This window comes from Saccopteryx bilineata, chromosome 2 (genome assembly GCF_036850765.1).
Source record: "Saccopteryx bilineata isolate mSacBil1 chromosome 2, mSacBil1_pri_phased_curated, whole genome shotgun sequence".
NCBI classification, from domain to species: domain Eukaryota; kingdom Metazoa; phylum Chordata; class Mammalia; order Chiroptera; family Emballonuridae; genus Saccopteryx; species Saccopteryx bilineata.
This window is the reverse complement of record NC_089491.1, coordinates 369,191,189-369,218,559: the sequence shown is the minus strand read 5'-3', so window position 1 is coordinate 369,218,559 and position 27,371 is coordinate 369,191,189. Positions and strand designations below refer to the sequence as shown.

Below are 27,371 nucleotides of genomic sequence, written 5' to 3'. Positions count from 1 at the left end.
TGACAGAACTATGCTTGTAATATTTACTTATTCATTTCATAAACCTCATTGTACCTTTGATGAAATACTACATTTTAATTCCCTCGCGTTTGTTACTTTAGTAAACAAACATATAACGTAAAAAGAAAAAGTGCCAAACAACCAGGGGGTGACAGCTTGTATTGTTTTTTGTCAGGTATTATTTAATATCTTTTCACTAATATTTCAAAACTCTTACAATCTAGTTAGCGTACCTCTTTTTTTTTTTTTTTTTTTTTTTTTTTTTTTTACAGAGACAGAGAAAGTCAGAGAGAGGGATAGATAGGGACAGACAGACGGGAACGATGAGAGATGAGACGCATCAATCATCAGTTTTTCGTTGTGACACCCTAGTTGTTCATTGATTGCTTTCTCATATGTGCCTTGACCATGGGGCTACAACAGACCGAGTAACCCCTTGCTCGAGCCAGCAACCCTGGGTCCAAGCTGGTGAGCTTTGCTCAAACCAGATGAGCCCGCGCTCAAACTGGCGATCTCGGGGTCTCGAACCTGGGTCTTCCTCATCTTAATCCGACGCTCTATCTACTGCACCACCGCCTGGTCAGGCTCTTTTATTGTTCTTATGTAAGTATTAAATGCATGAGGTAATAAACTACCTTTCAGTATATCTTTTTTTATTCTTTAAAGGACCATTAGGGCAGAGAACCGGTTGTTAAATTATTTGAATCTCACCACCGCCTAGAGCCCACCCTCACTTACGGCCCCCGGGGCACACTCTCACCACTTGGGTCATCTTGAGGCACAGTTTCTTATGTGCTGCTGTCAGCATGGCCAGGGCCCCTGCAGCTGCATTCTGCACCTTGTCATCATCCTCCCCGCAGAGCAGTACCATCAACTTCAGCCGGTCATTCCCATCAGCCAAGAACCGCTCCTGTACCTATGGGAGGAAGGTGCATGGCTCAGAGAAAAATGTCTCCACCTGAGCAGCCTGGGGAGAGAAAGATGCGCCTGAAGCCACGTTCTCTGACCCAGGATCTCTCAGAGATTCCCTTTGAGCAGCTCATCCATGCCACCTCCCTCAGGAAGTCTTCCTTGATTAGCTGGATAAAGGGGCTACAATCTTCTCTAGCTAAAAGGTTAAAGAAAAGAAGGGATTTCCCAGACTGGGTGTTCCACCACCTCTGTTTGCATTCGGCTATCCACCAGGGAAGGAGGAAGACACAGACTCCTCAAGGTAGATGTTGCCTGAAGAGCTGTGTCTCACTTCCCTTTGCGGAAGCCTGGACTGTTTTTCTCACAACAGACTGCTCTTCAGGTTCAGCCCTGAAGTGACTTTGCAGTCCCTAAAGGCATAAGGGCTTGGCAAGAGCAGGGGATGGTTGGGTAGATTAATTGGTATTAAAGAGCTGTCGTACTGTCTCTATCAGGTAAGAGATGAGATTTTCCAAGGATCCAAAAGCAGGAGAGGATCCTCCTGGGGCCCGGGGCCAACCCCTCTGCTCTACAGCACTAGCTCGTTGGTCAAGTTTAAGGGCATTTTGTTGGGTCAGATTTCCTAGAAGTGGAGCTCCAAAAAGAGTCAAAGATCACAGCTTCCCAGATTATGAGCCTCTACTGTGCCTCCCTGAAGCTGGATCAGTAGTCCTCAGAAGGGAGACTATGGCAGAGATGGTCAGTGTGGTCCTCTCGTGGGGCACACTTGTGAACGGGAAGCAGCTGTCCCAAGTGGAGTATGTTCACCAAACCCTTGCACCTAGATGTGGTCATAACTAGTTCTCAGCAATGAACATGAGTGGAAGTGATACGTGTCACTTCCAGGCTACCATGGTAGATAGAGTACCACAGGTGCCTCTCCCATGGTCTCTCTCTCCATTCACCATCTTAATAGACATCACTCCCAAGGTGGCAGAGGGGAAGACAGTTCTTGATTAAAGAAGCCTGGATCCCTAAGTCACTGCTTAGAAGTGACTACCTGATCCAAATGTGAGTAAGAAATGAACTATCCTGTTGAGACTACCATATGGGGTGGCAGGGAGGCAGAGAGACAGACTCCTGCATGCACCCCAACTGGGATCCACCCAGCAAGCCCCCTACAGGGCAATGATCTGCCCACTAGGGCCGCTGCTCCATAGCTAGGCAAACAAGCTATTTTAGCCCCTGAGGCTAGACCATGGAGCCATCCTCATCACCCAGGGCCAACCTGCTCGAACCATTCGAGCCATGGCTGCAGGAGAGGGAGAGAGACAGAGACAGAGAGAGAAGAGGGAGGGGCTGAGAAGCAAATGGTCACCTCTCCTGTGTGCCCTGACCAGGAATCGAACCCAGGACTTCCACACGCCGGATCGATGCTCTAATGCTGAGCCAACCAGCCAGGGCCAAGACCACCGTATACTGTATTTTGATTTTGGTTGTTGAAGCAGCTGTTAAAGCTGCTGCCCCTTCCCATTGTTTCTCTCCTCCCCTTCCCGTAGGCACACTCTCTTCTCCTACATAGCTGCCAGGCCCCCAGCCCAGCTTTAGGTTAGCTCCCTGGTGTGTCCTGGTAGCTTTATATCTCTTGTTTTCTTTTATTTTCTTTATTTTTTTTGTGACAAAGACAGAGAGAGAGAGACAGAGAGAGGGACAGACAGACAGGATGGGGGAGATATGAGAAGTATCAATTTTTTTGTTGCGGCTCCTTTAGTTGTTCATTAATTACTTTCTCATATGTGCCTTGACCAGGGAGCTACAGCAGAACAAGTGACCCCTTGCTCAAGCCAGCAACCTTGAGCTCAAGTCAGTGACCTTGGGCTTCAAACCAGCAACCTTGGGCTCAAGTCAGCGACCATGGATGGGGTCATGTCTGTGATCCTACGCTCAAGCCAGTGACCCTGCTCTCAAGCTGATGAGCCCTCACTCAAACCAGATGAGCCCGCGCTCAAGCTGGTGACCTCAGGGTTTCAAACTTGGGTCCTCTGCATCCCAGTCCGTGTTCTATCCACTGTGCCACCGCCTGGTCAGACATGGTAGCTTTATATCTTTTTACTTTAACAGGTTTTTATGGGTCAAGTTTCCTTCCTACATCAGTGAGAAGATCCAGGACTTAAGTTGAGGAGAAATAGTGAGTCTCACACTAGGCTCTCCCTGAATGCTCAGGAGGGCCACTTGGCCTGGCTACTTCATTCATGAGGAACCTCAGATTTACACCTTCTATTACCTCTGATGCTGATCTGCCTACAGGCACAGCAAAATACTCTGGCAGGATGAAAAGGAGAAGGCATGCATTCATCATATGATTACAATGTGTCCTATCATTGAACCCTGAGGCCATTGACATGTTCTGAACTCATTCTACTGTTATAAATTCTGTGACTATTCTGTGAAGAGCACAGTTGTAGTGCAATGCAGTTTCTATGGAAACAGTGGCAGTTCGTTCATGTTAACATTTCAAATATTCTAAAGCTGTAACTGTTTTTGTATTTCTTCCATATATATTGATATATATGGAGCTTCAATAAATGCAAGTGGTCTAGCCTTTCTTGGCCTGAAGGAGGTCCTGGTCTCCCACCCTGCTTTGCTATGAGATTAGTTAGACCTAAATAACTCACAGAAATGCTAACTTCTGCCTCATTCAGTGCTGTAATCCAGGAAAGATTCAGAGATTCCGTATTCTCTGGCAGAAATGCTACCTTCCTACCATTGTAACAGTCCCTGCTCCCACGCCAGGCCCTGGCCCATGGTCTGACTCACCGTGCCTCCATCACTCCCTGCCCCCAGGATGAGCCCCTCACCTCCTTGTTCACCACCATGTTACACATGCACTCGGTGGCCGCCTGTCGCAACTGGTCATGATTCTCAAACATGTAGTTCTCGATGTCCGGCAAGGCCTTCTCCTTAAAGATCTTCTGCCTAGAGCAGGAGGAAGAGAGTTCTCTGTCATGAACATTCGGGGTGTTTGGCTACCCAGGTGCCCCTTTCTCCGCCCTAGCGGTGTCCCGCCTACACCCTCAGCCGGCACGGTCTCTATGGCGTTGATCCTGCTGCAGCTCCAGGAGGGGCACCAGTGGGCATAAACTAAATGACATAGCATAGCATTCTGGACCGGGGGGGGGGGGGGGGGGGGGGGGGGGGGGGGATTTCCAGGATGAAAATGTCTCCCAGCTGGAGATGCTCTTGTATAATTGCTGGGGGAGAGAAATCCTCTTTCCCTCTCTTCCTGCAGGATATGAAGGCAAGAAGAAGATGAAGCCATTTCCTGCTGGACGTGAAGAGGAAGCCTTGTGGCTGTGAGAGAGGGGAACACCCATCGGAGTATCCAGACAACACAGACAGGAAAGGTGCAGAGAACCAGGCCCGGGGACAGCTTTGTAACCCCTGCCTCAAGCTGCACCCGAATCTGAAGTACTCCAGACTTTATTTACACAAGCCAGTAAATTCCCTTTACACTTAAACCAGTCGGAGTTCAGGTTTCTGCCACTTGGTACTAAAAGAATCTCACCCCAATAAAGTCCACCATGCCCTGCTTCTGAGAAGAAATACACTTTCTCTTCGCCATCTTCCTGGGTATCTTTTCACAACTTCAGGAAGAAGAAGAAATATCTGCACAGTCTCCTTTGGCTTGTCCATTCACCACATGGTTTTCCAAGTGCTAATTCAAATCCCTCCCACTGGGTTTCTTCCCACGGCCTTTGATCCTATCCTTGGAGGAAAGCAGTTTTTGCACATCTTATATGTGAAATTTATCCAAACACTTCCTGGGACGCCTCTTTTCACACCTGCTCCCTCCACACCCCACTCACCGGAGTCTGTCACTCCGCCCAGACAGATTGGTGAGGCCGAGGAGAGCCTCATAGTTCTGGAGCCCGTCCCTCTGTGTGTCCAGGAGTCTCACAAGGGGCCGCACCACCTCATAGACCTGTGGGGGAGGGGGGAGGAGTGGGTCAGGTGGACACCATGATCCCCCAGTTCCTGACATTTACAGGTGTCCAGGTTTAGAATTTCCAAAGCACTTGTCCACCCATTGTCTGATTTGACCTTAACGATGATCCTGAGAGGCAGGGTCATCTTCTCTACTTTGCAGATGAGGTGAGTTCCCGAGAGGACAGCCCTGTTAGTCACAGGCAGGGCTAAGTCTGGACTCCAGGCCCCTCCGGTTGATTGTCCTCTCTGTGACAGTACCATGCCCCCTCCCAAGCCAGGAGCAGGGTGACAAAGGAAAGTCCCTTAGGAGCAGAGGAGACTCCTCCCATTGCCCCATCCCACCCACCCAGACACCCACCCGCTCCCCTGGGAAGGCGATGTCCGGATTGGAAACAGCAGCGATCTTTGCTAGGGCATGGGCTGCCTTCACCTTGCCCACGTCTGTGCCCTCCAAAGCCAGGGGAATCAAGGCCTGCAAGAAATGACACAGTCACTCCTGGGTCACAGACATCCGGAGGCTTCTCTCTCCACCCTCCCTCTCCAGCTGCTGTCTGTCTGTCTGTCCCATCAGAACTTCAGGATGACTCTGTGATATAATCAACTCTTGAGCATTATAGAAAACAATTAAATACATGTTTAATCACAAATCCACTCCTCCTGGTTCCCAGTGCACATCAAAGATTCATCCTCACTCTTCCCACTATCCATACATTCATCTGGCTTTTGGAAAAATAATTAAGTCAATACACTAATTTTTTACTTTCTGCCTAAGTCAAACCTAATCAGAACAGCAGCCATTTGACCCTGGCCAGTGGCTCAGGGGCTAGAGCATTGGCCTGGCATATGGACATCCCTGGTTGATTCCCAGTCAGGACACACAGGAGAAGTGACCATCTGCTTCTCCCCTCTTCCCCTCCTGCAGCTAGTGGCTCAATTGGTTCGAGTGTGGCCCCGGATAATAGCTCCTCTGGAGCGCATCAGCCTCAGGTGTTAAAAATAGCTCAGTACTCAAGCATTGGCCCTAGATGGGGTCGCCAGGAGGATCCTGGTAAAGGCACATGTGAGAGTCTGCCTCAATATCTCCCCTCCTCTCATCTAAAATAACTAACTAACTAAATAAATAAATAAATAATAAAACAGCAGCCATTTATTAAGTACCTGCTATGAGCCAATTCTTTAAGTATATTTTCTCTAATCCTTGTGACAGTCTACAGAGTGGGTGTGTGATTTTTTTCCCCACCATTTACAAATAAGGAAACAGTGGCTCAGGGAGATTAAGTCGTTTGCCCAAGGTTAGGCAGCTAAGAAGGGGATGAGCAAGGACTGAATGGCAAATCTTCTGTAGCAAAGTCTACAGTCTTCGTACCCACATCATTCCTCCTCACAGTAGCCAGGAGGATAGATGGGGTTCTACAGTAAGATCAGAGAATCAGACAGAAATTGGACTGAAGCCATGGGCACAGACCATATTCCAGGAGGTTGGGTTAGAGCAGAGGAACATTATTCTTGAGCCAGGCAGAGGGTGTGTATGTGTGTGCACACACGTGCGTGCGCACATGTATACACACGCACACAAGTGTGCTCTGCCCCAGTAGAGCACCTTCTAGGATGGCAAGGACCTTATCCTGCCCAATTACCTTGCCACCACCTTGAGCCACAATGGTGCCTCGGTCCTTTGGGTTGTCACACAGTGCCAGGAATACCCTGTAGAGTACAGATAAAGGACATTTAATGCACCAGCACACCCTTCCTTCCCAGGCATCAGCTGGCCCCCAGTCAGACCCAGTGAAGCCCTGGGAAGTGCTGCCAGTGCGCATGTGCACCTTGGGAAGATGCTCCCAATAACATGAGAGGCTGAGGAGGAAGTGAGACCGAGCAAGGCTGCAAAGAGCCAACTCATCCTCACTGAGGGAGACAATGAATGGCTACTTGCTGCCTACGAGCCAGGACAAACACTTTAACACTGAGGCATCCCAGGACCTCTGCAACCCCGCCCTTGCCTCCCACTCTGGTCTTACCTAGCACTACTCCAGACAAATTACAGGAAAACCCCAAATCCACTCATTCTTCTTCCATCCTTGGTTCTTTGTATATGCTGTTCCCTCTATCTGGATCTCTTCCCTCCCCTGCAGGTGAGTGGCTCTTTTTGTTCCTTCAGGCTGCCTTGAACCGTCACTCCTCCAAGAGGCCTTCCTGGCTGCCCACCCTCCTACCCAAGCTGGCTGGTTGGGTACCACTGTTTGTGCTTCAACCAGCCCTCTGTCTTCCTCCCGTCATAGCACCTGTTGCATTGTATGGTGACTGACTGTGAGCCTGTTTGATTCCCCATCAGGCTGCACAGACACTGTGCCTTTCACCTCTGAAACACCAGGTGCCTCATAAAACTTGAGAACAAGGTGACCAGATGAAGAGTGACCTCCTGATGCAAACTTTCACTTGTGATGACCTGCCATGTCACTTTTCTTTTTTTAATTTTTTAAGACTTTATTTATTCATTTTACAACGAAGAGAGAGAGAAAGAGTGGGGGGAGAGAAGCAGGAAGCATCAACTCCCATACGTGCCTTGACCAGGCAAGCCCAGGGTTTCGAAAGTGTGACCTCATTGTTCCAGGTCGACACTATCCACTGCGCCACCGCAGGTCAGTCACTATGTCACTTTTTAATGTCAATTCCCCTTAGGCTCCTCTCCAAGCCCCCAGTGACTCATTCTTTCATTTACTCCCTGCCATACCTCGCTCCCTGCCCAGCCTCCTGTCTCCAGCCCCCTCCCACCCCAGCCCTAGCCCGCTGCGGCCGCACCTGGCCAGCAACTCTTTGGTCTGGTCGGTGAGGATGGCGCTGTCCGCTTTCACCATGCAGGTCAGTGCAGAGATGACACCGGCCTTCAGCAGCCGCTTCACCCGCATGTCTATGAAGTCTTTCTTGTCCTGGGGAGACAAAAGGGTGCCATGGGGAAGGGCCCTTGGCACTGAGCAGATCTAAGATGGTGCGTTTCTGGCTTCTTGTGGTACATTGAATAATGGCTCCTAAAGGTGTCCGTGTCCTAATGCCCAGAACTCATGAATATGTTACCTTACATGGAACAAGGGACTTTGCAGATAGGATTGAGGTAAGGGTCCCGAGCTGGGGAGATAATCCTGCCCTACCTGGGTAAGCCCGATATAAGAACCAGGGGCTCATAACAGGGAGGCAGGAGGGTCAGAGTTAGTAGTCGGACATGTGAGAGCAGAGGAAAAGGGTTGAAGTGATTCAGGGTCACAAGCCAAGGAAGTTGAAAAAGACAAGAAAACAGATCGTGCCCTCAGAGCCTCCAGAAGAAGTTCGCCCTACTGATTCCTTCATTTTGACCCAGTGAGACGGATTTTAGATTTCTGACCTCCAGAACTGGGAGATAATAAATTTGTGCCATTCGGGGCAGTTATGTAGGTGGCAATTTGTTGTAACAGTAATGGGAAACTAGTATATTCCTCCAGATTCCCTTTGTGCAGACAAGAGCCCAAGGGATTACAGCAGGCTCTGCCGTTGTGAATATCTGAACAACTCCTTCTCCGACTTGCCCTGCCCCTCCCAATACAGAGCGTGAGCAGGTGATGCGGCCAGGGAATCATTGCCAAAGGCTCTTCATTCACAGAGGAGTGAAATTAAAGAGTGATAATCCAAAGAACTAGATGACCCATGTTCATTTTGATTGCAGTTGGTTTTCCATTAGAGTATGTGGCAGGTGGAAGGGTAGGGGGGTGCGGGCAGGAGTGAGAAGGGCTGGGAGCTGACATAACAATGCATTGGGTTTTGCTGGAAACCCAAAGTCCACGCTAGAGTTGAATAGTCTTTACAGGCAATCCTCAGAGTAGCTGGCAAGTGATTGGCAGTCACAGGTAATCTCCAGAAGCCACACTTGAACTTGACCGCAGCAGCATATGCTGCACACACTTGCTTGCATGAAATACTACCCAGCCTTGGAAAACAATTTGAAGAATGACAAAGCCCTAAGAACACATATAACGTAATTTCTCAAATTGGATACCAAATGATAAGTGCATTCTGATTATAACTATCAAAAGGAAAAAGGTGTATAGAGAGAAGGGGAAAAAAGCCTCTGGTAGATAAAGTAACACACCCAAATGCCAAGAGTGGTCGGGGGAGATGATGTTGATGTAAGTGGTTAATTTCTTTACTCCCCACCATTTTGCTTGTTTTGCAACATAGTTATATTACTCAATCATTTTTTTTTTTTTTTTTTCATTTTTCTGAAGCTGGAAACAGGGAGAGACAGTCAGACAGACTCCCGCATGCGCCCGACCGGGATCCACCCGGCACGCCCACCAGGGGCGGTGCTCTGCCCCCCAGGGGGCGATGCTCTGCCCATCCTGGGCGTCGCCATATTGCGACCAGAGCCACTCTAGCGCCTGAGGCAGAGGCCACAGAGCCATGCCCAGCGCCCGGGCCATCTTTGCTCCAATGGAGCCTTGGCTGCGGGAGGGGAAGAGAGAGACAGAGAGGAAAGCGCGGCGGAGGGGTGGAGAAGCAAATGGGCGCTTCTCCTATGTGCCCTGGCCGGGAATCGAACCCGGGTCCTCCGCACGCTAGGCCGACGCTCTACCGCTGAGCCAACCGGCCAGGGCATTACTCAATCATTTTTAAAATCTACATGTTTTACTGGCTGGAAATATGATGCGTATATATTCATATGCAAACCACATACAAAATGTTCTGTTCTGTGCGGGGAATCATAGGGGGAGGACCTCAAGGGGGTTTGTGACATCTTGACGACTGTTAATCCATGTCCCTCTTCCACTTTTCCTACTTAGCACCCATATCCCCAAATCCAGATTTCCCAGAAAATAAAAGTCTTGTATGTTGGGAACATAAAATGCAGATAATTTTATGAAATCAACAACATCAGCTGCAAAACGTTCATCATGGCTCTGTTTGTTTTTTCAGGCTACAAATTGTTGGGTTCCTGACTTCCCCCCACCTCCTGCCACCCTCTCCAAGATAGAACATTAAAATAAGAAAAAACATGATCGCCACCTAGTGGAAGAAATTTACCATTCTTATCTTAGGTTTCCCTTAATGCCAAATTCTCCTATACACACTCACACAGCACCCTGACATCACAATCTTTTCTTTCGACCTCTCTGGAGGTCTGGTGGCACAGAATCCCACCCCGGGATGTCCCCATCCCCACCTTAGGGTGCTCCTCGGGCACGTGCTGCTTGGAGAACTTGGCAAGCTGTACGAGCTCAGGGACGACCTCCTTGACGTCGTAGCTGTTGGTGCAGTTCACCAGGGTGGTGGCCACTGAGTACAGAATGGTCTTGTCGGAGGTCTGGAGGCACGGGATAGGCGTAGAGGAGAGTAGAGACAGAATGGAAACTTTAGAACAAACTTCTGCTTCCAAGATGGCTCCCTCACATGGCCCACAAGTTGGTTTGGGCGGAGTGTGTGGCTGACACAGCTCAGCTCGGAGAAGTACGAGCAGCACAGAGGGAGAGGAACGGGCCCTGCACTCAACAGCACCCCTGAAAGCATGGACGAGAGTCCCTGCATACACCCCTGGCTTTGCGCTTCTTTGAAAAGTTCAGGCCAACATACTCTCACATAGTATGCCTACCTTCCCTGGGGTGGCATGGGATGAGGACGGGCTGGGTGCCAGGCACCCTCTGGTCTGGCCCGGGCAAACTCTTCTACACTTCCCCCCTTCAGTGATGAAAAGGAAGAGGAGAGAAGTCTGAAAGGGGCTGGAAGGAGAGAGGGGGCCCAGAAGAGGCTCGTTCCTTCAGACCTGAGGCTCCCAGGAAAGAGTACCATCCTCTTGTTCCTCTTCCCACTGCCTGGAGGCATGAAGAGTTGCGAGCCCGTTTTGTAGTCAGGTAAAATGAGGGTGAGAGAGAGGGAAATGACTGGTCCAGGTTTACACGGGGTGTAGAGGGTACTGACAGGATAAGGACTCAGGGGTCCAATTTCTCAGGCTCAGTGAGCCTGAATCCAGATCTTTCTGAGGTCAGAGGTCAGGTCCATACTTGCCTTGGCCAGCTCAAACATGGCCCGCAGGGCAGGAATGTCCTGGACAAAGTCATCCTTCACATCAGCATCCAGTGTGAGGTAGGCCAGACCCTCCACCGCCCACCGCCGGGTCCGGGTGTCTATGGATGCGTTGCACAGCCACCTGGAATTGGGGAGGGAGGGTGCCGGGGAAGGGATCCAGGGCTTGGGTCAGGACCGTGGAGCCATTTCAGGGTGGTGGGGAGCAGGTGAGGGGCCTTGCACAATGTGCTGTACACTAGGCCACAGGCCAGAGAGAAGGTGACAGGCCTCAGGAAACAGGACCCCCTTACTTGCGACACTGTTTGGCCAGCTTCTCCGTTGACCCTTCAGCAAACTGCCTGAGACCGTAGTCTGTGCCACCCGCAGAGCCGAGCTTACAGAGTCCCTGTGGAGGAGGTGGGACAGGAGACACTTGAAGGATCAGAGACACCAAGGCTTGGGAGCAGTGCCTTGCTTGAACAGGTCCCTGTGGCTGGAACATTTTGCCCTTTTCTTTGCCTGGATAAACCTCTATGTGTACTACAAAACTCAGCTCAGGCATCACCTCTTCTGAGATGCCTTCCCTGAGGCTTCCAGGCAAAGGTAAATGCCCCAAAAGCTGGAGCTTTTTAACCCCTTCCCTCACCATTTGACCCCGCAGATGTTTTGTGTTGGCTATTTTGAAAAATCAACACGAGAAAATACTAATCATACCTGAAACTGCAATGGTGAAACTTGTCAGAGCACAGAAACCATCAAAGAAATGATATTTTGTGGATAACAAATTCAGATGTACAGAATTTTACTCAGGAAATTTGGACTATTGTTAGAAAAATAAACAAATAAAAAGTCTTCCAGAAGAGAAAACTCACAATGGCAGCAGCTAAAATTAGTTTTCAAAAAAATTGATACAAAAAAAGATCAATGAGCCTGATCAGGCAGTGGTGCAGTGGATGGATCACCAGTCTGGGACCCAGGAGACCCAGGTTCGAAACCCCAGGTCACCAGCTTGAGCTTGGGCTCACCAGCTTAAGCACAGGCTTACCAGCTTGAGCGTGGGGTCTCTGGCTTGAGCATGAGATCATACACATGACCCCATGGTCACTGGCTTGAAGCCCAAGATCACTGGCTAGAGCAAGGGTCACTCGCTCTGCTGTAGCTCTCCCCTGGCCAAGGCACATATGAGAAACCAATTGATGAACAAATAAGGAGACTAAGGAGCCACAACAAAGAACTGATGCTTCTCATCTCTCTCCCTTCCTGTCCCTATCTGTTCCTCTCTCTGACTCTCTCTCAGTCTCTGTCACACACACACACACACACACACACACACACACACTAAAAGATCAATGACTCAAATCCTCACTATAATTGTTTACAAGGAAAAGGTCAATAAAAGTAATTTCTGTAAAGTGAAGATAGAAAAGTTGAACCAGGTTTGATTGTGCCATACAGAAACTGATGGATGAAACAAACTGAATTTTTGGAGTTGGCTCTAAAAACACTTGCTGAATAAAGCCCATCAGTGTTAGTGCCATTCAGAAGCATGGAGGGGTGGAAGGTTAAACAGCAGGATTCACCATTCTGAATCTATGTTCTCACAGCCTCCTGCATGTCACTCTGCTCTGCAGGGACCCATGGTGCCCTCAGAGTGTGCTCTTCTCAAAGATAGGGGCTACGCTTCATTCATCTTGAAGTCCCTGATGCCTGGAATGGTGTCTGGTACCGAGCCCACTTACCACCAGTGTGCGGATCTTGATCTTCTCATTTTTGGTGGTCTTGTAGATCTCTTTGAGCAGCGACACGCCGTTGGTGATGATGAATGTGGCGCGGCTGAGCTTGGTGGAGGCATGGATGAGGGCCTCCACGGCCACCAGCTGGTCGGCCTCACGATCTGAGCCACACAGCGCTACCATCATCTCCATCACACCTTTCAGCCCCAGCAGCTGGTTGCCCAGGTCAAAGGGTCCCTGCAGGATCCCTGACACCGTCTGGATGGCAATCACATTCTTGTCCATGTCCTGGGGGTCAAACTTGCCCCTAAAAGGGAGAGCAGGGGTTGGTAAGAGAACTGGACTGGGAAGGTGGGGTGGAAAGAGTGTGAGATTTGGGAGCAGACAGATTTGGATTTGTATCCTGGATTCACCACTCATGTGCTGTGTGACTTTGGGAAATTCACTGACCCTCTCTGAGTCTCAACTTCTTGATCTGGAAACTAAGAATAGTAGAACTACTTTGCAGAGTTACGATGAAGGTAAGTGACATAACAGATGTGCCAGGGGTTGTGATCCCCAAGCAGCACTCTCTGAGACAGGAATTGAAATGCAGGAAGTTTATAAGGGAGAGCTCTTGGGATCAACACCTCTTGAGGAAAATAAGAAAGCAGGATTGGACATAGGAAGATGTTGGGCTGCACGCATCATGACAAAGCCTCAGCCTGTGAAGAGTTCTGGAGCTGAGACAGCCAAAGTTGTTCCACGCTGAAGTGAGGGACAAGTCATTGGATGCTAACTACCCTGGAAAGGGTGAAGCAACTGTCCTCAACTGAGACAGGTCCTGAAGAGAGTGTCTGGTGGGTACAACAACCACAACACAGAAGGACCTCGTGATGCCTGGCGCACTGCATCTCTCTGCTGTGTGGCTGAGTCGCAGCAGAGCCTGAACCAGTCACTCCCCTGTCTGCTCCCGGGCCCTTCCCCTATCAGGTGAGGGTGTGGGCTGCAGGCCAAATCTGAGAAGCTGAAAATGATTTCCACTTTTTTTTATCTTTTTTTTTTTTTTCAGAGACAGAGAGAGAGTCAGAGAGAGGGATAGACAGAGACAGACAGACAGGAAAGGAGAGATGAGAAGCATCAATCATTAGTTTTTCATTGCATGTTGCAACACCTTAGTTGTTCATTGATTGCTTTCTCATATGTGCCTTGACCGCAGGCCTTCAGCAGACTGAGTAACCCTTTGCTTGAGCCAGCGACCTTGGGTCCAAGCTGGTGAGCTTTGCTCAAACCAGATGAGCCCGCGCTCAAGGTGGCGACCTTGGGGTCTCGAACCTGGGTCCTCCGCATCGCAGTCCGATGCTCTATCCACTGCGCCACTGCCTGGTCAGGCCACTTTTTTTTTTTTAAGTGACAGGAGGGAAGGTAGTAATACAGACTCCCATAGGGGCCTTACCAGGATCCATCCGGCAAACCCTGTCTGGGACCAATGCTCAGATCAACCGAGCTATCCTCAGTGCCCAGGGCTGATGCTCGAACCAATCGAGCCCCTAGCTATTGGAGGAGAAGAGAGAGAGAAGGGGGAGAGGAAGGGGAGAGAAGCAGATAGTTGCTTCTCTTGTGTGCCCTGATCAGGAATTGAGCTCAGGACCTCCATATGCCAGGCCAATGCTCTATCCACTGAGCCACCAGCCAGGGTCGATTTTTACTAAAATGTAAGGTTAGTTAGTTAGTTTGTTTGTTTATGTGCAGTAGAGACCTACCTGTCCTACAAAACCTAAAATATTTATTCTCTGGTCCTTTACCAGAAAAGCATGCCAAACCCTGGAATGGACGAAGGAAAGTAGAGTGAAGGCAGGGTCTTTACCTTCCCAAGACTCATCTGGATGCTTTTTAAAAATGCAACTTCCTGAGCCACACCCCAGACAACCGAGTCAAGGGCAGGTTCCAGAAAGCTGAATCTTATACAAGCATGAGGATCATTGAAATAAAAGATTAAAACGTCATGTAGCAGTGGGAGGAGAAGGGAGAAGACACATAAAGAGAAAAAGACACAGAGGGAGCACTTGAGTCACGACGGTGATGGAGTGGCAGTGAGAAGACCCGGGAACTCCAGCTGCTGAGGGCCTTGCCCCCGTGTAGGCCTCTCTAAGGCCACACAGTTCTTAATCTCGACAGAGCCCGGTCTCCCTCCTTGACAAGCTAAGGTCTGTTTCTTTCAACTGTAGGAAACTGTGGTATGCCTAATGTATGTCCAAAAATATTTTGACATACCTCCCTGCAAAAGGTAGAGCCTAATTCTTTCCTCTTAAACACAGACTAGACTTAATGACTTGCTTCTAGTGAATGGGATACAGTGGGGGTGGTGTTGTGTGACTTCTGAAGCTAGGTTGTGGAAGGCATTGCCATTTCCACCTTGCTCTCTCTTGGAGCACTCACTCTTCTAGAAGAAGCCAGCTACCATGAGGAGAGCTTTATACAGGGAAGAATCAAAGCCTCCTGCCAACAGCCAGCACCAATGTGCCAGCCATGTGGGGCGCCATCTTGGAAGCAGATCTTCCAGCCTCAGTCAAGCCTTCAGATGACTGCAGCCCAGGCCAACATGTGACTATAACTTCAACAGAACCCCAAAGCCAGAACCACCCAGCCGAGTCACTCCCAAATTGCTGTCTTATTATAATAAGTGGTCACTATTGCTTTGAGCTGCTAAGCTTGGGGGTAATTTGTCCTACAGCTAATGCAGAGGCCGATCCACAAAGCCTCCAGGAAACTCACGTGATGTACTCCTCACAGATCTTGCGGAAGTGATCGCGCTCTGGGTCACAGCGCAGGTCGTCATAGAGCTTGTTGATGAGGATGGAGGCCAGCATGCGGGTGTTGTCCGTCAGGGGCAGGCAGGATGGAAGATCTGGAACCTGCCCCACCACCTTCAGGATCTTCCTCAAGCCTGAGGGACAGATGGCAGCGACTCTGTCATCACAAACATCACCCCCCCCCATCAGACCCTAGTACGCTAATGCTCCTTCCTGCCTTTTCATTTGGGACTAAAGACTTCTCCCAGACAAGAGCCAAGTCTCTTCCACTTCCTGCTCAGTGCAAAGTCCCCTGGGCCCACTGGAAAGGCTGGAGCAAACCCCGGCCCCACCCAGACTCACCGTTATCTACCACGTAGATGGTACGTGAGTTGTCGTGAATGGAGAGGTCTTTCCTGGGGACGTTCTTGTTGAGCAGGTTTAGGGCCTGATCTCTGCCCTGGCCAGACACCTTCTTACTGACCAGCATGTCGAGCAGGTGACTGGTGATCTGTTTCAGGTCCTTCTTGGTGTCTGAGGAAGGAGAAAACAGGGATAAATGGAGAGGACGAGGGAGCCTCGGGCATTTAGGACCAGGAATGAAAGAATCTTCAAGAAGGGCTCTGGAAATATCAAATCTACTGCTTTTTGGCTACTGGAATTTCCCAGGGGAGTATAGTATTGCCCTTCTCACTAAAAAAAAGGTGGGGGGAATCCTTGGACGATATCTGGGGATCCTCCACCCACTCTGAGCACTGACTTCTATAACATCCCTTTCTATCCTTGAACAGCACTGGTTCTTAAAAACCTCTTCATTCCAGGTAAAGATTGGCAGCAATCCAGGGCCGCTTTGTGTAGTTTTTAATAAACTGATTTAATAAAATGTTTTTCAGGAGGGAAATTTATACTCCTTACAGACATCTCGCTCCCCACAGGTGCAGGTAGGCGGGGAGCCTGAATTCAAGCCTCTCGTCTGGGAAGCCAGGTCCCCCCTGCCCACTGGGAATCATAAAAGACAAATGCATTTTCCTGCTTTGCTCCGTCTGACCTCTCTGAGACTTGGAGACTTTTGTTCTTATTCTAGGTTGGAGCCCAAAGGCAGGCAGGCAGAAAGGAAAGCTTCCCAGACCATGTCATAAATAAATGATAAGAGAATGAGGCTCTCTAACCAGAGAAGGAAAGCCGAAAGTGGACATGACAGCTTGTTTTCAGATAAAGGTATGTCATGTGAGGTAACAGACTTACTCTATAAGCCTGCAGGGGCAAAATTGCGACCAGAGGTGGGTGGATGCCACAGGGAGATAGATTTGAAATCAATACATAGAATTTTTTAGCAGAGATATTTACTAGCTCACTACCTCGCAAAGAAGGTATGCAGTATTAACATAATGGTCAGTGAAGAAGAAAACACAAAGCTATCTGTAGCCAAATTTCAATTTTGTTACATAGATATTTATCTGGCTAGAGAGCCAAAAGGTTATCTGGAAAAGTGATTACAGGGTTTTTGTCATCTTTACATAGTTCTAAATTTCCCCAAATTTCTCCAATGAGCCTCTGTTTCTTTTTAAAACTGTAGTAAACTATACATAAAATAAAATGACCATTTTAACCATTTTGAAGCATACAGTTCCATGCTTTTAAGTACATTCACATTGTTGTGCCACCCTCATCACCATCCATCTCTAAAACTTCTCCACCTTCCCAAACAGAAACTGTGCACATCAAATACCTCTTCATTGCCTCCGACCCAGCCCTGGCAGCTGCCACGCCGTTCTCCCTTTCTCTGAGCGTGACAACTTTAGAATCTGCATGTACGGGGAATCATACTGTACTTGTCTTGTTGTGACTGACTTATTTCACTTAGTATAATGTCCTCAAGGTTCATCCATGTGGTATCACGCGCCAGAATTTCCTTTCTTTTTAGTAAAAGGCGAAAAATTTATGCGATCTGAAGAGAAACCAGAGTATTCCTTTCTTTTTAAAGCTGAGTAAATATTTACTACATATTGTTTATCTACTCATCTGTTGATGGACACCTAGTTTGCTTCTACCTTTAAGTTACTGTACATAACACCGCTCTGCATCTGTTACTATTACAAGCAGGAAATAAGTATGAAAATAAAGCAGGCCACCTCCCCCTACAAGCAATTCCCAGTCCAAGTTGGTAACTGACTCTCTGTAGCCCTCCCCCCCCCCAGAAACCAGACCTGAAGACTGTCTCCTACCTAGAACCAGGGCCTCCTCCTTCCCTCGGTGCTCCCGCTTGTCCTCCCCCGACAGAGAGTCAATGATGGTCTGGAGCAGGTTGCAGACAGCCAGAGACATCTCCTCATTCTCCACTGCCATGAGGCTACAGATTCGGTCTAGGCGGACTGCATGGAGAATCACTGTGGCCTAGACCCCCGCAAACCGCAGTCAGCTCTGTGCCCCTCCCTTCCAGCTGCCATGCAGGTTAGGAAGTTGGAAATAATCACCTCATGCAATAGGAACATAAGCCCAGGGAGCCAGTGCCTTATGGCCCATGGTCTGGGAATGCCCTTAACCAGGGGTCCCCAAACTTTTTACACACGGGGCCAGTTCACTGTCCCTCAGACCGTTGGAGGGCCGGGCTATAAAAAAAACTATGAACAAATCCCTATGCACACTGCACATATCTTACTTTAAAGTAAAAAAACAAAACGGGAACAAATACAATATTTAAAATAAAGAACAAGTAAATTTAAATCAACAAACTGACCAGTATTTCAATGGGAACTATGCTTCTCTCACTGACCACTGATGAAAGAGGTGCCCCTTCCAGAAGTGCGGCAGGGGCTGGATAAATGGCCTCAGGGGGCCGCATGCGGCCCGCAGGCCATAGTTTGGGGACCCCTGTCCTTGACACAAGCCATGCCCCTTTCCAGAGGTTTAGAGCCACTGACCACAGGGAGTCATTGAGCGTTTGCAATGTGGTGAGTTCACATTGAGACGCGCAGTAAGTGTAAAATACACACTGGAATTTGAAGATTTAGTATGACAAAGTGTACATTCTCATAGCCTTTGCATTCAGCTCTTCCTTAGAAAACAAATGTTAATAAACTTATCGTTGCATAGACCCATTTTCAGCTCAGAGGGAAAACAGAAAAGCAATCTCTGTGGAATCTGGGACCATACAACCAAAGTTGGAGGGGACACTTTAGACTTTGTATCAGGGTCTGTTTGGGACAGCCACACCCTGCCCACGTCACCCTCCAGGTCTTCCAATGGGCAGCTATTCATGCCAAATGTCCCTCACCAGGCCCTCACCCTAGCGCGGTGGCCACTGCACATGGCCGACAGGGTCCGCACCGCAGCCAACACCAGCTCAACCCTCTTAGTGTCCATCAGCTGCAGAAGCAGGGCCACACCGTTGTTCTGGAAGATCTTTTCTGCCCCTGCTTCTTCTCGGCCCAGTACAATGAGGTTGTTGGCAGCCTGAAAGAGGGAAGAGACAATAAAGGTCAGGAGGAAGGTTTGGCTGCTGAGGTCTTGGCCATGGGCCAAATGCAGGGTCTGGCTTAAGAACCGGGTCTTCAAAACATCTTTATATTTTTTTGCCCTATAATCTAACTCCTGGAAACATAGCCCAAGAACATAATTCAAAAGAAAGACATGGTAATTTGCATAAAGCCCAAGCTGATGAAACATATTGCAGTCATTAAAGACATAAATAAAAAGACTACCGAGCAACTTGGAAGAAAAAAACAGTGGTAAGCAGAATCAGAATCATAAGTTTAACTTTGCACTTATGTTAAAATAAAACTGTGTATATGTATGTGTTTATGGATAAGGACTTTAAAAAGGTAGAGAAGTGTTAAATTAATTGAACGAAGAGGCCATTAGACCAAGGTGGTTTTAGTGCCTTCGCAGCCTACCTAAGCAAACCAAAACCTAAGCCTGTAAGCTTCAAGGTTAAGAAGTCCAAACTTAAGAACAACCAATCACAGCCAACTAGGCTTTCCCAAATTATAAACTGTTTAGCCAATCAAATAATTTCCTTGCTTTACTTCTACCTGTTTTCTTTGTCTTTGCCCTAGCTCTGGTAGGGTGGAGCTCTCCTAACCACTCTGTTTTGGCATTGCCTGATTCAAGTTGATTTTGCCCACCCTGGCCAGATAGCTCTGTTTGTGGGTGCATCATCCCTATTCATAAAGGCTGTGGATCTAATCTCTGGCCAGGGCACAAATAAACTCTTGAAAGTATTAATATGCCTCACCTTCTCCAGCCTATCAGCTTCCGTGTTTTCGTCCAGGAGGATCTCAAACATCTTCTGCACCCTGGAGTCTGTGGAGAACTGCACATTGAGCTGAGGAAGGAGAAGGGAGTGGGGAAGGAAGGAGGCAGAGGTCCACATTTCAGTTGGCTCCACATGAAATTCATCTCCATAAATAGCTGGGCTCCTGCACTGTTATTCATTCATTCATTCAACAAATGTTTACTGAACATCTACTATGTGCCAGGCACTGTTGTAGATGCTTAGATGCTAGGGATAGGATGACTAACAAAATCAAGTCCTTGCCCCACAAAGCTTACGATCTAGTTACATTCACTATCCCATTTGGTTATTGCTACTCTTGGAAGGCAAGGGGTCATCACCCCAATTTTGGAATGTAGTATACAGTCAATTGTTAGATATTTAAATATGTACTAAAACAGAAACTTGCCTCCAGGATCAGAAACCTGAAGCAGTTTTAAAGTAGCTCCTCAAGCAATTAAAACCACTATTTAGATGTCTCATCCCTCACAATTACAACCCCAAACTCACTGCTCTGAAGCTTCCATAAAATGGCCACACTAATCATCATCTCCATTGCACCAGCTCCTTCTGTACCGCCCACTACCTTGTTGTGCTGGTCCACACTCCCTCCTATTTCCATCCTGGCCTTTAGGGGAGGGAGAGGTCTCTCATACACTGCCCCTTCTTTGATCACTCCTTAGTTTGCATTTCCTCAGCCCTGCATCTACATTCTGGACAGTGGTCCCACCGTGGGGCCCCACCATGGGGCTGCCCCAGGCACATAGGAGTTACTGAGTCTTAGAGCCAGGAGCTGAGTGATCAGTTATCCTCCTGCTCCTAAGAGGGGAAACTGACACCCCAGGGGGTCCCTCAGAAAATCGGTAGCTGAGGCAGGACAAGGTTGCTGGATTCCTCACCTCTGGTCCAAGTTCTTCCCACTTGACTCTATTTTCCTAGAAAAGATTTCCTGTCCTACCGGCTCCTGACTCCCCTCTATCTGCCACCAATCCCCTTCCCCTGTTCCTACGTATCTCATGCTGCTTTTATCCTCCTAGAAAGAGGAAAAGTTGCAATTAAAAAAACCCCAGCACCTCCATCTGGAATGTAAAAGATCCATGCTCTAATCTGGCTGCCTCGAACCCTTACACAAGCATCTCTGACCACTCACAGACAGTGTATCGGCTCAGCTGTTCTGAGGTACCTGTCTGTGCCACGGTTTCGCTCCATCCAAGTGTGTGGAGGTAGGGCTAAACTTGCAGTGAGGTCCTGCTTCTCTACCTTGTCCCTCTAGGAATGTGGGGAGGTGGGAATGTGGGAAGGGGTCTGGTTCACCTTCTCCTGGATACTAGTATTGAGCCTCCTCAGGGTCTCCTGGAAGTTCTGGTTCCGTGGCTCGAGGGTGGCACAGCGCTGCACGTCCTTGAAGGCCTGGTCAAACTTCCCCAGGTGCTCCAGTGCCTGGCACCGCCGATACAGAGCCTTGATGTCCGAGGAGTTGATGTCAATGGCTAGCAAGGGCGACAGACAGGGACCGAGGGGGCCGGGCTGTAGACCACCTTCCTTCCTGCTTGCCACTACCCTCACCTCTTCCTTAGAGATGACCCACTGATGTGGACTATCTGGCCCATGTCTCCCCTTGGTAGGGTGAGTGTAAAAACCACAGTCTCAACGTCGGAAGGGAGTTTAAAGGTCATCTTGTCCAACTTTTGATGCTCCAGAATCTGCTACATGATGATCCCAGTCACGAGTTCATCCAGCTGGTGCTTGCATACCACAAGCAGTGGGGAGCTTTCTCCTTCTCAAGGCAGCCAGGCGGCTCCATCGTAAAGCCCTTCCCTTTTCCTACCTGAAATATCTCTCTCTGTAACTTTGCCCTTTTGTCTTAAGTCCAGCCCTGGAACCCCTGAGAGGAAATTCAATCTTTTTTCCTTGTGACAGCTTTTGCTTTTTAGGGATTCGGAAGGCAGATCTCTGTCCCACCGGGGAGTTGCCTTTTCTGAGCTAAAAATTGCCACTTCCCTTGACTGCTCTTCACAGGATGTGTTGCCAGTCCCCTCCCCAGCTGGGCCTCCCCTCTTCTGAACTTATTCCAGGCTATGTGTTTCTCCTAAAAGAATGGTAACCAGATCAAAACCCAACACAGATCTGCCGCCAAGAGAAGTCTTTACATTTTAATCATGCATTTAAAAGAATATTAATTTACTTATGCTTTTTATTTATGTTTATTTCTCCTAGTGTCTATGTAACAGGTTAGTGCTTCCTTCTTCCCAGAAGAAGCCAGGCCCCCAGGGAGTACACTGGGCTGAAGGACCCAGTTCTGGGATCCCCATGAGAATATCCTAATTTACAACAAAGGGGGGTGTGTCATTACCATGACAAAGATTTCCAGGGGCGCAGTGGACAGAGTATTGACCTGGGATGCTAAGTACCCAGATTTGAAACCGGAGGTCACCAGTTTGAGTGTGGGCTCATCTGGTTTGAGTGCAGGCTCACTCAGCTTGAGCGTGAGATCATAGACATGACCCTATGGTCATTGGCTTGAGCCCAAGGTTGCTGGCTTGAGCAAGGGATCATTGGCTCAGCTGGAGCCCCCCAGGGTCAAGGCATATATGAGAAAGCAATCAATGAATAACTAAGGTGCTGCAACGAAGAATTGGTACTTCTCTCCCTTCCTGTCTGTCTGCCTGTCTCTCTCTCTCTCTCTCTAAAAAACAAAACAAAACAAAATAAAGAACACAAACAAAAAAAGAAGATTTCCAGAAGCAATCTCTTAAGAAAAGAAACCACTCCAGTGCTCCTTTTGGCAGCACATATACTAAAAGACGACTCCAGCTCTCTCTAGGGATGCATGGCACAAAGGAAGTCCCGCCCACAATGCCTAGGATGAAGTTTACTCAATTTGTAACTCCTTGAGTGTCAAGAGCCTTTTAGACAAAAGAGGGATGCAGAGTGGGGGCAATGGTGAAGGAGGGTGGCTCACCTCTTGAGGCATCTGAAGCCGCCTGCACATAGCTCTCCTGAGAAAGAGAAGGAAAGAAGACTTGGTTAGTATGGGCCCAGTGCACAGACAGCCTGAGAGGGTCCCCATGGGAAAGGAGAGCCCTTGCTGGGCGCTGTCAGAAGCCCAGGCAGGGGAGGGCCCCTCACTGGCCGTGCTAAGTGGGTCAGCTTTGGCATCAGGCAAACTTGGGTTTGACTTTGGGCTCTGCTACTAACTACCTGAGAGATCTTGGGCAATTTATTGAACCCTCCGAGCCTTGAGATAAGAATTATCTGCAGTATGTGCATGACAGCAGCTGCCTCACCTGCTGTTATCAATATGTCACACAATGACATATGAAAAGCCCCTGGCTTGATGCCAGGTCCCATCTGGGGGAGACAGGAGTGGGTCAGGCAGTGGGTCTAGGAAAGCAGTGAGAGAGGCCCTTCTCCAGCCTGAGGGTTCAGGTGAGAGGACTGGGATGATGGAGGATGGATGACACCTATCAGGACGAGGGACCTGCCTCCACACCCCTGCATCCCAGCCCGGCCCTCAGCCCCCCGCCCTGCCCCGGACCGTTTTCAGGCCACAGGCCGCCCGGTTCCGATAGAGCGTGGCCAGCAGGGCCTTATCCTTGGCCAGCTTCAGGGCCTGGCTGTAGCTCTTTGTCGCAGCCTTGTAGTCCTGGAGCTGGAAGAGCCGGTTCCCTTCCTCCTTCAGCTGCACAGCTTCTGCCTCCGCCATCTGTCGGGACAGAACAGCTCTGTCTGGCCAGCCGTTCACATCAGACCCAGGGCTGAACTCCTGGCTTGAGGTCTGGAGCTCCAGGGTCCCCTCCCACCAGAATGGAAGGCGAGGATTCTACCTGGAAGGGCCCTGCGCCCAACACCCCCAAATCCATTACCCAGAAGAACATTACAGCATTTGTTTGGAGCATGGCCCGTGTTGAGGGGGTCTCAGAGTCCCTGTGCCTCCCTCTCTGTCCCTCTCAGCTGAGCAGGTGAGGCCCCCGCGCCAAAGGCCTGAACTCTCTTTGCAGACCTTAAAAGTTCTTGCCGGTCCCCCTTCTCCCCAAACCAAGAAACATTTCTACTGGCTCACTTTTTCACAAGGATAATGCTCTCGGTCTGTCTTCCTGTGACACAGCTCCTCCAAGCTCCGGTGTGAGCCCTCAGCCAGCCAGCCTCAGTCTGCCCCTGCCAGCCCCAACCCAGGAGACTTTATCTCCCCTGCCCATGGCTCCAGACCATATTTGGCCACAGGGGCAGGTGCCCCTGGAGTCTGTCATTGATACTCAGAGCCTTCCTCCTCCCCAGACTGGACAGTCAGTACCACGTGGAGGTGCTGACTAACTTCTGCCCCAGCACCCCTGCTCAGGGGCAGTCCTGGGGGCTCAAGCACTCATACCCCAAAGAACGAGAGAAAAATCCAGAAGGTACAGGCACCCCCCAGCAAATCCCCTTTCCTAAGCACAGCTAAAATGCCCGTCTCCACCTCCATCCCAGACAAACAACCTCCTCTCCCTCCCCCACCACAGCTATTTTGGGAGCAGAGTGACAGCTGAGGAGTTGACAAACTTGGATACACAGAGCAGCTGCCCAGGCCCCAGAGGAACTGGAGACTTCCAGAAATGCCCTTCTGGAGGGAAGAGAGAAGAGGGAGGAAGGCTCCTTCCCCTCTTCCGCTTGTCCACAACTCTCCTGCCCCTCTGGCCTTTGCGTGTTGAAAATGTCCTTGCTTTACAGAAAGACCAGCAGACTTGTTAACTCAGTTTAATGTAAGTGGGTTCCGTTTTGATCTGCACGTCTTCTCCCTATTTGTAATGCGTGGATATAAGCAGCCCGCCTCCTGTGTGGCTGGGAGCTCCCTGAGGATGGGCTCTGTGACTCCCCCAGCAGATGGCTATCTCCTAGGGCAAGAGCTGGGTCAGCCTGGGAACTCCTCGGGACCAAGGACTGTACCCCTATCCGACTGGGAACTCTGCTGGGACAAGCTGAGTCTCCCTCATCAGAAAGAGGTCATTCTGCGATAAGAACTATGTGTTCAGGCCCTGGCTGGTTGGCTCAGCGGTAGAGCATCGGCCTGGTGTGTGGGGGGACCCGGGTTCAATTCCCAGCCATGGCACATAGGAGAAGCGCCCATTTGCTTCTCCCCCCCCCCTTCCTCTCTGTCTCTCTCTCTTCCCCTCCCGCAGCCAAGGCTCCATTGGAGCAAAGATGGCCCGGGCGCAGGGGATGGCTCCTTGGCCTCTGCCCCAGGCGCTAGAGTGGCTCTGGTCTCGACAGAGTGACGCCCCGGAGGGGCAAAGCATCGCCCCCTGGTGGGCAGAGCGTCGCCCCTGGTGGGCGTGCCGGGTGGATCCCGGTCGAGCGCATGCGGGAGTCTGTCTGACTGTCTCTCCCCATTTTCAGCTTCAGAAAAATACAAAAAAAAACAAAAGAAAAAAAAGAACTATGTGTTCACCACCAAAGTGGGTCTCCCTCTGGGGAGGGGCAGGAATTGTTTCTCCCCATCTGACTGATGGTTCCTGAAGCAAACTTGTGAGGTTGTCCCCACCTGGACTCAGAACTCTCTTGCCTTTCACCATCTCCAAGCCTGGGCTGTGAGCTCCCTGTCTGAGGGCAAGAATAGCATCTCATGCAGTTTGACTTCCCCTGCTGCACAGCCTGGCAGAGTCAGGGCCCAATGTGTGTTTCCTGAAGGGATAAATAGATGAATGAATGGAGTCTTCATGCTGAGACTTTGTTTCACTTACCACCATTGTGCCCCCCCTTCCTATGTATCTTCAAACTTACCTGGCCCAGGGTGAGAAAGTCACTGAAGAAAAAGCATAAGTGGCTTAACCACACTACATTCTGCTCCTGGCTCTGTGACCTTGAACACACAGCTACGACCCTGGACAAGTTCTATTGCCTTGCTGGACACAAGGCCCAGCCCTGATGCCCTGACGCATGTTTGTCTAATATATATATATATATTTAACTAAATAAATAAATGGATGGATGGGTGGATAGATGAATTCCCTGAGCTCACAGTGTCCCAAACCCTGGGCCCCTTTGTGGGGCAAGTGCTCTGTAGCAATGAGGTAATACAATAAAGGATTCTGCCATTGGCAGAGAACTGCTGTTCTGTGATTTTAGGTTCAGTGAATTCCAGATTTAAATCCTGATGCAGGAATTCATTCCACAAGCATTTCTTAAGCATCCACTATGGCCCAGGAAATTAATGATCACAAAAACAGAGAACACTCATGAGGACAAGATCTATTTTGTTCACTTATATATTGCAAGTGCCTATAATAGTATGTGGTTGTAATATGTGCTCAATAATATTTGTTAAATAAATGGATAAATTATTCCATAATTATGCAATTTTAAATTTGAAGAATTCCTGGATATTTTTATAACATGTATTAGGGAAACATGACATCATTTTAGAGAAGGTTTCCCTGAGTAGATGATTAAAGGAGTTAATATATGGAGAGTTCCTAGAACAATTCCTGGTAGAGAGTAGGTGCTTTATGTACATGTTGAATGAATGAATGAATGATGAATGAATGAATATTCAAGACAAGACCTGAAGGATGAGAAACTTCCTGTATTAGTGTGCTGGAGCTGCCTTAACAAAATACCACAGACTGGTGGCTTAAACATCAGAAATTAATTTTTTCACAATTCTGGAAGCTAAAAGTCTAAGAAAAATATGCCATCAGGGTTGGTTTCTGATGAGACTTCTCTTCCTGACTCATAGACAGCCAACTTCTCACTGTGTCTTTACCTGGCCTCTTCTCTGTGTGATTGCAAAGAGAGCTCTGGTGTCTCTTCGTCTGCTTATAAGGACACCTGTCTTATGGAATCAGGGTCCCATCCTTATGACCTTCCTTAACCTTTATTACTTCATTATAAGGCCTTTCTCCAAATACAGTCATACTGGGCATCAGGGTTTCAATGTATGAATGGGGGGGGGCACAGTTCAGTCCACAGCAGTTCCAGACACAGAAAACTGCCTGGGCAGAAGCCCTGGTGCAGGAAGGACCATGCCTCGGAAGAAGTAAGAAAAAAAACCCAGAAAGATTTTATCTTAAAGAGAGAGGAATGGTGCCCTGACTGGGTGGCTCAATGGGTAAAGAATTGCCCCAGCACACTGAAGGTAGCAGGTTTGATCCTAGGCCAGGGCACATGCAAGAAGCAATCAATGAGTGCACAACTAAATGGAACAACTAAGTGGAAAAATGAGTTGATGCTTCTCTCTCACACACACATACACACAAATCAGTGGAAAAATTTTAAAGACAGAATGAGAGAGAGAGAGGAATGGCTGCCCTGGTCAGGTAGCTCAGTTGGTTGAAGCATTCTCCAGATAGGCCAGGGTTGTGGGTCAGATTCCTGGTCGGTGCACGTGCAGGAGTCAGCAAAGTAGAAGCTGGCTGATGAATGTGTGAATCAGTAGATCAGTGAATCAATATTTCTCTCCTTTTCTCTCTCTCTTTTAAAATAAATATAAAAATTTATTTAAAGAGACAGAGGAATGGCTGGAGAGGCATGGCTGTATGGACCATTATAAGGAGTTTGAATTTTTTTTTTCCTGCATGTAATAGGAGCCCCTGCAGGGTTTTAGGTGAAGAAGATTTTTTGGTTTGAAATCATCTCCCTGGTTGCAGAGTGGAGAATGCATGGGAAGAGGCAAGCGTGGAAACAGGGAGGCGAGCGAAGAGGGGCTGTAGGAAA

The 27,371-nt window shown here is 49.0% G+C and overlaps 1 protein-coding gene across 1 annotated transcript in view; it reads right to left on the bottom strand.

The window, feature by feature from the left end:
* The window catches only part of UNC45B (unc-45 myosin chaperone B), a 28,744-nt gene extending 4,898 nt beyond the window's left edge, over positions 1-23,846 (bottom strand). Inside the window, exons 1-19 of the mRNA XM_066263377.1 lie at positions 23,746-23,846; positions 23,221-23,388; positions 22,645-22,681; positions 20,997-21,172; positions 19,644-19,733; positions 18,695-18,862; positions 17,635-17,803; positions 15,773-15,943; positions 15,393-15,564; positions 12,645-12,945; positions 11,217-11,311; positions 10,906-11,047; positions 10,067-10,207; positions 7,678-7,805; positions 6,516-6,582; positions 5,237-5,350; positions 4,758-4,873; positions 3,750-3,867; positions 761-916 (exon numbers count right to left, since the gene is read on the bottom strand). Coding sequence (XP_066119474.1) covers positions 761-916; positions 3,750-3,867; positions 4,758-4,873; positions 5,237-5,350; positions 6,516-6,582; positions 7,678-7,805; positions 10,067-10,207; positions 10,906-11,047; positions 11,217-11,311; positions 12,645-12,945; positions 15,393-15,564; positions 15,773-15,943; positions 17,635-17,803; positions 18,695-18,862; positions 19,644-19,733; positions 20,997-21,172; positions 22,645-22,681; positions 23,221-23,388 — 2,529 coding nt within the window. The 5' untranslated portion in view covers positions 23,746-23,846. The remainder of the gene's footprint in view (positions 1-760; positions 917-3,749; positions 3,868-4,757; positions 4,874-5,236; positions 5,351-6,515; positions 6,583-7,677; positions 7,806-10,066; positions 10,208-10,905; positions 11,048-11,216; positions 11,312-12,644; positions 12,946-15,392; positions 15,565-15,772; positions 15,944-17,634; positions 17,804-18,694; positions 18,863-19,643; positions 19,734-20,996; positions 21,173-22,644; positions 22,682-23,220; positions 23,389-23,745) is intronic.
* Between the last annotated feature and the right edge of the window lie 3,525 nt (positions 23,847-27,371).